General features: G+C 38.1%; 1 protein-coding gene across 5 annotated transcripts in view; it reads right to left on the reverse strand.

Annotated features, from left to right (window-relative positions):
• The window catches only part of srpk2 (SRSF protein kinase 2), a 67,702-nt gene extending 55,896 nt beyond the window's left edge, over positions 1–11,806 (reverse strand). For 4 of the 5 annotated variants that reach the window (XM_041997226.1, XM_041997228.1, XM_041997224.1 and 1 more), the window contains exons 1-2: positions 11,698–11,806; positions 11,387–11,456 (exon numbers count right to left, since the gene is read on the reverse strand). In XM_041997226.1, coding sequence (XP_041853160.1) covers positions 11,387–11,456; positions 11,698–11,713 — 86 coding nt within the window. In that variant the 5' untranslated portion in view covers positions 11,714–11,806. The remainder of the gene's footprint in view (positions 1–11,386; positions 11,457–11,697) is intronic. The other variant, XM_041997225.1, reaches the window with a different exon arrangement.
• Between the last annotated feature and the right edge of the window lie 1,457 nt (positions 11,807–13,263).

The raw sequence follows: 13,263 nt of genomic DNA on the forward strand, positions 1-13,263 counted from the left end.
AGACATCAACAAGGACGCCACAGTACAAATAAAATCAGGGAAAGAATACACCTTGAAAAGCACATAAGGCATAAATACATCGTAATGCATGTAAAAAGGGTAAGTAAAAACACTCTGAGGCTTTGTGTGATCAGCATTTTCTCCTGAGAAAGCCGAAGCTAAGAAGCTGGTTGAAGTAGTGCATTGATACCGAGCTGAAAAGCAGAAGAAAAGCTACTATAAAGGAACAGCTGTGCAGCAATAACTATGTTCTAGTTAGTGTTTCGTATCTGACCTAATCCACCTTTTGACTGCAACACAGCTCCACAGAAACTGTACACTAATATATACAGTTTAGAAAATAGGGCTAAATGAGGACACCAGACTGCTAAGCATAGCCAGTTACTATGTGTTTACAGTGGCAGCAGCTGCCTTGATGGAAAAGAACAGATACACAGACTGTGAAGGACACACAAAGAATTTACAGGCTCTTGAAAGATATGGGTTAGTGTGCTGAAGAGATACTGAGCCAAACAAAAACTGTGGCTTGACTGCAGGCATGTGGATCAACTGTCGACTACAGCGATCGTGTATTAGTTCTGCTTTGTAGAAAAGCCCGCGTTCATCATCATTTCTATAATTACTGGTAAGCCGATGGAAAAAACTGTTTAAATCTGCTGCTATGTGAACCACTTAACCACACTGCCAACATGAGAAGCATCAGAGTATCTGATCACTGCAGCCTGTCTGCAGCTTCTTTAGAAGTTTCTTTTCCTGCTAATATTTTTCACAGGGCCTTCCTTTATTCTTTAAAAAGGTACATGTTAAATCAATTGCAGTTTTTTCATCTTAATATACCAAATACTAAGAAGGTAGTGAGGTTATAGATTAGTTCTTTAATAAACAAACTGCAAATTTAAAAGTACTACTACTACCTACTCCTCCGATATACTATTTCTTTATCCTTAGAGTAAAATGAAGTGAAAATATACATAAAAATATAAACAAAATTCAAGTATACAGAGCTATATTGTTTAAGGAAGGGTGGAGTCTCATAGAAAGTATATGCAAGCTTTATTTTTCACTTTAAGTAGGCAACATGACACTTTTAGGTGTTGAAACACCCAAATGATGGTACAAGTCAACACTTTATACTTCATCAAAGCTGCCAGAAATACCTCAGGTTTTATCCTGTCTACACAAGTCTCATTCATCGGACATCTTTAAGATAAAAGATCTACAAAATAAAGACATTGCATACAGAAATTCCACTAACATTTAAATGGAAAAACTGACTAAGTAAAATGCAGAAATTATTTAAAACAAAAAATCATCATGAGAAGCAATTTTCTCCTGGTTAGCCATTAGGTGGCAGTGTAGGGTGACTCTGGCCTGTCCACCCTCCCCGACTGTGATAAGCTCCTGCCCTCGCAGAATTACATGCCCTTTTAATGTCCCTTCTTCCTCTGCCCATGATGACCTGCTGGCCTGCAACTACAGAACTGGATTGCACTTCACATGCATTACACGAGAGGAACAAATCCTTGCTTCTTGTCCGTCACTGAACAAATCCTATTTGGACCATGCTCCCATGCTAAACATGGGAATCCCTGCTTTTAATTTACTCTTGCTCAGATTCCTCATTTGGTCTGGTGTTGTGCTATGCAGACCAGTGTGCTGAGAAAGCAGCAGGAAAATCCTCAACAAGCTGAAAACCCCTCCCCGTCAGACAAACACCTAATTTGTAAAGGGGAACAAAATCCAGCTATAAAATCCTACCTATGTGCACACTAAAGCATGCAACTAGCAGATCATAAAATAACAACAGATTAGGGTACTGGTAAGCCAAGCAAGTACTGCCCTGCTGTCACAGCTAAAAAAAGAGACTGGTAGAAGGCACACCTCACTAAAAGGCTGTTGAAAAGGTTAATACTTATAGCAAGCTTCATTTATGCTCTTCAAATCCAAAAGGATATTGAAGCAGGCTACCTCAACAGTACATTCAATTAGTCTGTCAGCCAGCAATAATACTGGCACTGTGGCCACCCAGGGAAAACCGTTCCTACTCAGACACAGAGGAAATGGCTAATATCATCTTACAATTCAGTCTAACAATGAGTGATGTGAGAGGAGCATAACCAATCTCTTTGACACGATGAGTCAGCGCTCATTCATTTTTAGCTCTATTCATATTAGAGACATCTATAAGAAAATGGTGGGATGCAGCAAAAAAATAACAAAAATTCACAAAAATTATAATATATTTTAATACATATACATATGCATATATAGATAGATAGACAGCAGTACTTCTGCCAAGTTTCCAGATATTTTACATTCATTTTGGACCTTGATGGCTTTTGAGTGACTAACTAGTTGTAGACAATCAACTCAAAAACCAAAATGTGAACAAACATCTTTGGTCCCTGGACTGTGCTAAACTATTCATGGAAATACTTCCATCTGCTTCCAATAAAAACAACATTTTAATGGAAACATTTAAAATAGTTGTCCTTCAGGTTTGACTTGTGGTGACACATTTCAAAGGCTGTGACTATGACAAAGGTTTCACTGCAGCAGTATATGAAGGAGATGTTTGAATGGTAACTGGCATACTGGGCTTTTCATTCTGCTGCTACATTCATCAACCTACTGCTCTTCACCATGTGTCCAACACAGCAATTTTTGCTAACCCTCATTTCCTGCCTGCAGCTCCACCGTGGCATCCTCTAATTCCCTCTCTGCTCTTCCCTTACTCACTTGCTCTATCCTGAGTTTTCCTGTTGCTATTGGTTATGCAGACACATGTTCACATGCAGCAAACTCTCTTTTTTTTTGCTCTTTTAGTCATCTGTCCTCCCTCTTCTTCACTCTATTATTTTTTGTTTCACCTCTCTAGCTTTCAACATGCTTCTCACCATTTCCCTTTTTTCTCCCTCATTTCATCCCCCTCTGTCTTTCTACATGCAGCTCACATGCTCAGCACTCAGCACCCGCCATCAGCTCTATCCAGGCAGGCTGCAGTATTGATGAGCGAAGCATTATCGGCTGACTCTTACAAATCTGCTTGCCAAAGATCAAACCGCTGAGCTCTTCCTCACATCCATACGATACATTACACACAAGTCATCAACCAACCACAGGCACGCCCGGGATGTCTGGTCAGCTCAGGGGGGGGGGGGGGGGGGGGGGGGGTGGGGGGGGGTAAAAAAGAAGAAAAAAAAAGCCAATAGCATTCATTCACAGATAGCTATTCTCCTGAATTCCTCTGGGAGTCAATTCATCTTATCTACAGGGAAACCATATAGTCCAGATCTTCTGTTTAACAAACTGGACATCAATAAAGATCCTTAATCACAAGCTGATCTTAGATGAATAAAAAACAGAACATAAATCTAAAGTCTCTTTTTTGTGTGTTTTTTATTGACGATACGATGACACCACTCAAACGTTGTATCTCAAATATGAATTTGAGCTTTAATTAAACAAATAATCTACATTAAAAAGATTGTGGAAAATAATTTATGATTTAAAATACACAAACTCCTCTATCAGACATGATGCTGGTTCTGTTATGGCTTGGGCATGTATGGCTGCCAGTGGAGTTGACATTTACTGATGATTTCACTGCAGCCAGAAGCATCAGGATGAAAGAAGGCATGTACAGGGGCATTCTGTGCTTAAATCCAGCCAAATGTATTCCAGCACATTGGATGGCATTAATCAACCAGCAGGACCACGATCCCAAACATGGAGACAATTAAACAAAGCATTCAGGGATAAGAGTAACCTTGACTGTGAAAGAAAGCTACCCTCTTTCAATTCCAACAACCTTTATTCCATATGCGGAATACCAAATTAAAGTAAGAGAAAACCCACAAGTTGAATTTAAAGATTGCTGAAGGCTGGGGTAATGATATAGAGCCTCTGCTGATATCTAGGTATAAATGACTTGGGGTGATTCAGTGGATATGATGGATCTGTTTAAGTGGCCATCTCTAATCTCTGCCCAGAGTGTGCTAACATACACAAACAAACAAATGCATAACTGTATATATCTATGATCTAATGCACCACACACTGACAATTCTCTCGTGCTTTTAACTTAACTTGAATAACAGAAAACTTAAGAGGAGAATATTAACTATGTGCTTGTGGTTTAGCAGTGAAAACACCAACCATAATCCACAGAATCTCCCCCCACTATCACCACCTTAACAAATAAAATATAAGACAAAAATAGCTCCTTAAAAAAGTAGATTGGGTATACAGTATTGAGATTAACAATAATATTTTCTTTTTCAGCTTGACATCTTGAGAGATGCTCTGGAACAATCTGCACAGTCACAAGAATTTATAAAGATAAAGTCCAGACAAACACAGTCAAATAAAGAGAGATATGACGAGCAGAATAGACAGAGTGAATGAATGCTGACCTGTTCATGAAGTGTGCTAATTAGGTGGGACAGACGTAAGTCAAGGGTGATGGTACAGAAATGAACTTCTGACCACTTTGACCACCATCCACCCAGTGGAAGTTTAGATACTGTATGCTCATACAAATACTTTTTTCCTTTGGTATGAAAAATTACCGCTCTAAACCTCCACAAGGTTGCAGCTAGCTGCCTGCTTTTATTCTCAGTCAAAGACTACCGGCTGAGGAAAGTGTCCAACAAAAATCAATGCAGTTTATAGTGCAACGTGTGGGAACATAAGTCAGGTTGGAGTCAGCTCATTTCATGGAGAAGGGCATGCTGAGCAACGACAGGCACTAGGAGCTCATAGATATACATTCCAAGAAGAAAATTAGCATTTAGACTCACTAGTGCTCTCTGGAAAAGTTATGACTAATAAATGGTATTATACTGGTGTCGCTGTATGTGCTAGTCAGACTCACAATCCCAATAAGTCTTTCTATGCTAATCCAGAACTATTAAGTGAAAGAAGCAATTCACACTGAGCATCAGCCCAATAACCTTTCATTCCAATATGAAAAGCTAAAACATTATCAATCTTAAAGGATCGGCTGGAGAATGAACAGATTAACCAACAAAAGATCAAGGGGTTAAGCACAGAAGACTTCGTTATGCTGCCATAATACTAGTGCCAAATCTAATCAGTCTTTCCTCCAAACAGCTGCGTCATTCCTATACCTGTAACCATGGTGAAATAGACAAACTATGGAGATGGTCGACTGGAGTCTTCCTGAATGTGTTTCTGTTGCAAAACAAAGGGTCCAATGTATTGTTAATTCTAACTCACAACTCAGTTAAGAAATAGATTAAATAGAAAAAGGAACGTGGAAATGTAAGCTACGATCTTTCACTCCACAAAGCCTTTAAGAGAAAAGAACAACACTATAACTGTTGCAAGCTTCAAAGTACTGACGACGATATTAGACTAAAATTTATATGGCTGCAATACAAAACATGTTTTCATTGCTTCACTGTGTTTAAAAAAATAAAATAAAAAAAACAAGCATCATATGCAGTTTTCCTGTCACATCACTTTGTTTGTATGGTTTTTTTAGGCTATCCATCCATTAGGGATCAATATATTTTAAAATGATGAAACATTAGATTTTGCAGAAAACAAAGTAATCTGTGCTAGAGCACACTGTGTGTAATAATTAATAGTAATAGTTGTAGCCCTGCAAAAATGTACAAAGTTATTGACTGGCATTAGAGGCGTTATTTGTCATACTATACACTGACTTATTAAGACACTCTGCATGTATAACCTGATCGGCAAGATTAAATAAAACAGGGAAGTCAGGCTACTCCATGCATTCGATAGCCTGAAGGACAACAAAAGCTAAAGCTGCACAATGAAGAGTTTGAACTTTGTCTTAGACAACAAGTAAAACAAAAATACCTCCACCTACATATGTTGTACACCTTTGTCTGCATGCACGCACAGACATAGTCAATAGTGTCTCATATCAGTGGATTAATCCCATGAATAATGTGAAGGCACAGCTCTACTCAAATTAAGCCCTGCCTGGTACATAATGTGTGATTAGTGCATTGAACAGAACTGATAAAGGGGGGGAGGGGGGTGGGTGGCTTAATGAGGCACCTAGATGCATAACATTGTATGCTAAGGTACTCACTTATATTTACTGGTTGCCTGGTTCACCTTCTTACTTTGTTCTGTTAGCAAATATTGTCATTTGCATTAAGCACAAAGGGCAGCTGGAGGAGAACCCAGTCATTTGGTCTAAAATGTGTCCAAGAACAATCATGATTCAACCACTCCTTCTGTAGGGACAAGTCATCAAAATGACTTTCAAAATCATTTATTTCATTTTTTGAGGAATTTCAGTGTAGATCCTGCAAACCATAAACAAGACAAGTAAATACTATTTTCTAGAGAGGCAGAGAACACCGCATCTCATGGGTCTGCAAGCCAAACAGAACAAACAATGAGGAATTCAAACTAAAACGCAAAACAAAAACAAGCTTCAGCCTCGTGAACAACAGTAACTCATCTGAGGAAAATGAATAGAACAAGTGTCACTGTGACACAGAGTTAACATTTATCTGGATATCTGAACCTATTAACTAAAAGAGCAACACAGTTAAAAGGCCCAAAAAATAATTGTCAAAAATATATTTAAAAAAATATTTTTGTGACAAAGACCTCCTTTATATTTTTTTTTCTGTCTGTATCTTTGTTCTATGTATATTTGATTTTCATAGTCACACAAGCTGCAGCTTTTGTGACAAATCAGTTTTGCTGAGCTTGATTAGAAATTAATATCAGACTAAAGTGGGTATAAAAGCACATTCATTGACTGCAATTAGCCACAATTCCTGTGATTCAGACACAAACACAGAAACATAACTATGTCATAAGGTTATAAGAACTGTGGAAATGTTCCCAAGCTTTCTTTAAATCTCTCCTTCCCCAGTCCTTGTGTACATTGGCCAAACAAGTGAGGTCATGTCACATGTCACACTGGGAGGGTGAAGTCATCTCTTACAGCTGGGAACTTTTCTCGGCCCATAAGAACCTTCCTGTATTTGTCCATGTCTGCATCTGAATGAATGAGTTCAAACATGACATCTGCTTATTGCAGAAGACATCAAAGTCTGGATTTACCTACACCTAGCCTATTCTACACACATCCATTCACACAGGTATATAATGACCGAGATAAAAACTTTTGTTTGTCGTGGGAATTGTGTGATACTGCTTCTGTATGTGTACAAGAGTGTGTTGTGGTTACTGAACCTATCTCAGCTACATGGGAGCTTCTAGCTGAAACTGGCCATGACTGTAGATCAAAGTGGAGAATAATACTTAATAACGAATGTGTGTTTAAAGGAAGTCAACAGTCAGTGTGAGATTACCGTGAGAGTGCAGAATTTGTGTACAAATGGGTGTTGTCTGCTTACCAGACTTACCTGGCTATGGGTATATTTGCATGTCTAAATAGAGGTGAAAACAATAATTGGATGGATAAATATCTGTCTTAACTGGTAAACTTAAAAAGTAAACCACTAAACTTGAGACTCACATATTTACAGTTTGAGCTTCAACTAGTGAGCCGTAACTGAAGCACAAGCTGCGTACTGTTCCACAAAATGGAACAAATTTCAATTCTCAAATTAAATTTAACTCAGCACCATCTCATCCTCACATCCTTTTCATTCACAAGCACAGAGGACAGGTAAGATGGAGGTGCTTGGTCAGATGGGGAGATGCAGCTACTGAAATGCAGGATGATGTAAGACGTGACAGACAGCAGGATCCATTAAGTCTGTCTTGCTTTTCTTCAATTTACAAGGACCTTTCATCCTCAAGCATGTTTATCAAGCATAATTGATTAATGTATTATCAAATGGAAAATATATATAGCAACAAAACTAATTTACAAATTACTGAGCAGTGTATTGATGTCTTTTAATACTTTGCACAAATTGCCAGGTAAGAATTAACTTTCTACATGTATTTTATATGCAAACACTCTGCATCAAGCAGCCCAGTATGCAATGAGACACACTATATTGGAAATATTGTGGCGTCTGCCACACACACTCTTCTACCCAGCACTATTTAAACATAATTATGAGAACTAGCAAATTCTAGAAAAAAAACCAGCAAATGTTTTCACCTGATCATTACACTATACTACCGTGCTGCTTCATGGAACAATGACTGTGACTGGATGCCCTCCAGGTGAGTCTGCATTTAAAACATATATTATAATCCAATGAAAATCAGAAATATTGCTTTTTTTAACACAATTCAAAAACAAAATCTGTGATGGTGAGGTGGTTAATTTGCACATATAGAATAGATAAATAGCTTTTGAAAACAAAAATGAATGCTAAGCATTACAGTTCAATCAAAACGTAATCAACTCTTCTTACATTTTTCCTATTGTGTTGCATTACAGCCTGTAGGTCAACAGATTTTTGTAGGCAGTGCATCATTTTACACATATAATGTGTGAACTCTGAAGATAAAAAAATGTGTATAAAATAAAATAATACAATAATAAATTGTTTAGCAAGTGTAAGAATTTACTCCTAAAAGTCTATGCTGAAGCTTGGTATTGTAATAATAATTGCAGCGCAAGTCACTTTAGGAACGTCTCTATGAACTTGGCACATTTAGCCACTGGGATTTTGGCCCATTCCTCATAACAAAACTGCTCCAGTAGCTTTAAACTGGATGGTCTCTGCTGGTGTACAACCATCTAAAAGTCACACCATAGACTGAGGTCTGGATTTTCACTGGACCATTTCAAGACATTTTAATTTTCCACCCAAACCACAAAAACACTGAGTTACTAAAATGTTAGAGCCACTGTCATTCTGCTTGTTGAATTCAATTCATAACAGTTTTCCAGCATCAATGATTCCAAGGCCAGCACTGCCCAAGCATGATGCTGCCACCACCATGCTTCACTGTAGGGCAACATTCCCATGTAACCTTGTCCTTGGACCTAAAAAGTAAATTATTAGTATCATGTGATTAAAGACCCTTATTTCCTGTGTGGGAAGTCTCCAGTGTTTCTTCAGTTAATTCCAAAATATACTTATTTATTCTAAAATAAACTTAAAACAGTCCTATAGATTATACTCAAATCTCTCCTGTAGGACTATGAAGCTTCTTCGGCTTAACCTTTGGCATCTTTGGGGCAAAAAAATGGGGCAGGTGCCAGAAAATCTGATCTGACCCGCTCTAGTTTTTTGGGACAATTCCTTTGGGGTCCTAATCTTATCAATCCTACCCAAAAGGGCGGAGATTGACACAATGCAATCAGTTGATTGGTCGAAAGAAAATTATCCCTTCTTGTGCAATAATTATACTGTGTTTTTTTATGTAAAAAGTATAATACAAGGAAGGAATTTAATATAAACTTTTAATTACCCAACCTAAACCTTTTCATCTCCAGAACTTTGTCCTTGGCTTGTTGCTCTTGCTCTGTAATTTGGCCTTTCACAACATGATGCATATGTACTGGGATGAAGTAACATTTAAAGCACATATGCTTATTTAATGAACTTACTACGTGACTTCTGAAAATGCAGCACATCTTAATGTTAGGACTCAATACAAATGCACTGCTTTTCAGTTTTATTTATTTATTTTATATTTCTTCCTTTTACCTCATCAGATCAGAAAGATCAATTTTGATTATTTGTGCAGGATTATTACAGGAACTAACAATACATATCAGTTTGTAATGTGTAAAAAAAAGAAAGAAAACAAGAAGGGAAAAAAGGGTTAGGTGGTTAAATACTTTATTTTAAATGCAAAACATTCTCTTTTATTTCTGCAAGACAGGACCAGCCAGCAGACTTTCTGCTCATACCGGTACTACAACAGCTTGTCGCCACAGTGAAAAGAAATCTAGGTGATGAAATGGCATGCTTGCAATCCTGACCTGCTACTTAATGAAAACATGTGGTTATTATGAAAGAAAACATAAAACCAAAGCAGTTCTGAACTACAATGCAGGTAAAGCCCAAAACGTTTCACTCCCAAAACTACAGTACTTGGTCTTCTCAGTGTCTAAGAAGTGACAGAGGTGTAAAAAAAAGACTGTGCTGCCAACCAATTCATAATGTGCAAACATTTTTTCTGTTCTAAAGCTGTATTTGTGCCTTTTTTTTAAATCAAATCAGGTTTAAAATATTAGAAAATTACTGTTCTTAAACCCAATCTTACACCTATCTTATCATCTTGGAAATGGGTTGAAAATGTTACATCTATAAAGTACCATTTTTATTCTTGGTTTAAATTGTTTAACTAGGACATTTCATTTTGCTAATATCTCAGATATGACAGTGATGCTTCCCCTGTAGTATATGTTTTATCATTTGCTATAAGGAAACAGACTAATTTTGCTTTGCTTGAAGGTTTTTGTTAACTTTATATTGAATATTAATGCAGAGCATAATGGACAAAACCAATGAGCAGCAGAATATAGTTAAATTATTAGTTCTGTCCCTTACACCAGAGGTCTGAGGATATATTATGAACCTACATCACAGATCCACTTTAATAGTCATTTTACAAACATGACAGTTACATTTGGGGGAAATTCTACCATTTTTTCACCATTTGGGTGATGCCTTTATGTTTAGGCTTTAGTTTTGCTCACATCTGGTTGCCATCTATGAGTGTTCAGGTGTTTATGAATTCCAGCAAATTCCAGCAGCACCCTGGGGTGGCTGCACCGTTGGTATCACCTAACTGATGCCTTCCGCGGCTGCTGGTGACGTCACGCCAATCGCATCATGCCATGAAGAAAGCCCCCCACTCTGCACTCCCATTCGCATGCACTAAACAGACCCACTGCGCTGCTATGAGCGCTCACCGTGCTGAAATACCAGTGCATCGGTTTTGTAAGACAGCCGAACAATATAAGCTATAAACCAGGAAACAATGCGCTCACAGATGCGAGAAAAGTTGCATAACACCATGTGAAAGATTCCCAACTAGGAGATGCAGGGAGGCGTTTTGCTCGTCTTGCGTTGCCATCACTGGTGCAAATGGACCAAGAAAACGGGGTTTACATCTGTCAAACCGACCTTTGAACCTCACAGACCAAATCGATCAAGAAGCGGAATAGATTGTAAATCTTACTGGGGAAAACCGTTAGGGGGTCATGTGGGGGCCGTTAGATACTACAACCGGCCCATATAACTAGACCGAGTCCTTTATCATTTATAGCAACTTCTAATGATCCACAGGAGCCAATTTGGATGAAAATACACGCCTTGTGTGCCATATGCTCTCTCTCTGTCTAGAACGCCGACACACCAGCAACACCGGCGTCACACAGAGAAGGACCCGCTGTCAACAAACTAAACCCCGGCAAACAAACACTTCACGTCCACTCTATCGCATTCACTACCCGGTGGAGAAAACGTCGAGCCCCGCTTACCTCTTATGGTGACCTGCTTTATCTTTCTTCCCCTTCGGCCTTCTCTTTCTGGCCTGGATGGCCATCACTGCTGATCGGAGTTTACGTTCATTCACCGGCACAATCGAAGTCAGGGGAAGGGTGTAGGAGGGACGGGGAGAGAGAACACACAGAGATCATCATCAGGCTTTGGAGCTGGCTGGAACGCATCATGTAGCCTCATTTAGCATGCCCCGATAGGCTGTGTACACCTGTCACTTCGCCCGGCTTCCACGTTAAATATAAACAAAAGTAGATTAGCAAAACCAAATCAAAGCTTGACAGATACGCACCTTTCCTGGAGCTCATGTTTCCTCCTCTTCCCTCAGCAGGAGAGGGCAGCACGGAGGCAGCAGCCGGATCCTCTCCGCCTAGACTCTCTCGCTCACTCACTCATCGCACTGTCCTTGGTTGGGCGCGCGCTCCCTCTGCCGTTTGAAGCAGGAGTCGCGTGCAGACTGGAGTGGACCTGCACGGTAGTACAAATAAGATGCGTTTTTTCTTTCTTTCTTTCTTTCTTTCTTTCTTTCTTTCTTTCTTTCTTTCTTCATTTTTTTTGCTTAATTATTTATAACACTACCTATTTGGCAGATTTTGCTTAATTTGTGGCGTTTTTTGTTGTTTTCTCCTCTAGTAGTAGGCTACCCTAGCATACCTGTAAAAATATTTTCAACTGATGGTTCACACATATCTATGTAAAAATATGTATTTCTTTTACTTGCGGTGCTTAAAATTGTATGCACTAACATACAAAATGAATTATTAACATTTTTGCAACCCCTTGTATTTATAGATTAGACTGAGTTCATTCCTGTCAATTTGTGGATTAGTGAAATTGTCGTTTAACGTTTGACATTTTTACAATCAACCATCGCGTTATAACGTGATACGTTACAGTAAAATGTCAGTGTATGTTTTTGTCGTTGGATTGTCCGTTTAGAGGCGAATTTTGAATAACAAAAAACAAGAGTTTATCTCATTTTCATCCTAAGATTTAAAAACTAAAAATGAAACACAAGGCATTTTTCTGTTTACCAGTTAAAGTGGAATTGAAAAAGAATTTAAAATGGCTTGATTTTGGTTTTACGGTTTTCAGAACAAAAAGTAAACTGACTAAAATACAAACACGAAGAAACGGTCCGTATTGTATTTTCATATTGTATTTATAATGAGTTTAGAGACCACAAAATGATCCTTTCCTTGTGTCCGATGCGCCAATAAATCCGCTTAAATCCAAAATATACGTTTTGTAAATTTATTAACAACAACAAAAAAAGCAACGCTCCAACTTAATCCGAAGCAAAGGAAATAAATCACAGCAATCAACTAAAAGGTGGCAAACAAACCAATAAACATACATTTAATTCACCAAACATTCCTACAGTATTTTACAATATGAAAATGCAAAACAAAGAAAGTAAGTACCTTTGTTCTCATTTATTTGGATATCTAGATGTATTACCCTTTCTCTCTCTCTCTCACTCTTTTTTTTTTTTTTTTTGTTTTTTTGCAACTATTGTTTGATTTCAGGGATTTCAGTTTTTTTGTTTTTTTTTCTGTTTTTTGTTTTTACATCCTCAGGAATATGTTTTGCAAATATTGTGCACACTGTGACTTGAGGGGACATTTTTTTAATTAGTTTTTCTATGGTCAGTCTTCTTGAACTACATCATCAGTGTTACACCAAAAAACCTGAGACACTATCATGCAAATTTCAAGGAAATGCATGAAGGTTCTGGTTGGCGAACAACATTCAATATTGCTTTGGTGAAACCATAAACAACTATTGGGTAAGCAAGATCCAAAAAAGCATGATAATTGTTTACTTCTTAGTTTAGACATTCATTCAGTAGGGGCTC

This window comes from Melanotaenia boesemani, chromosome 10, assembly GCF_017639745.1.
Source record: "Melanotaenia boesemani isolate fMelBoe1 chromosome 10, fMelBoe1.pri, whole genome shotgun sequence".
NCBI lineage: Eukaryota > Metazoa > Chordata > Actinopteri > Atheriniformes > Melanotaeniidae > Melanotaenia > Melanotaenia boesemani.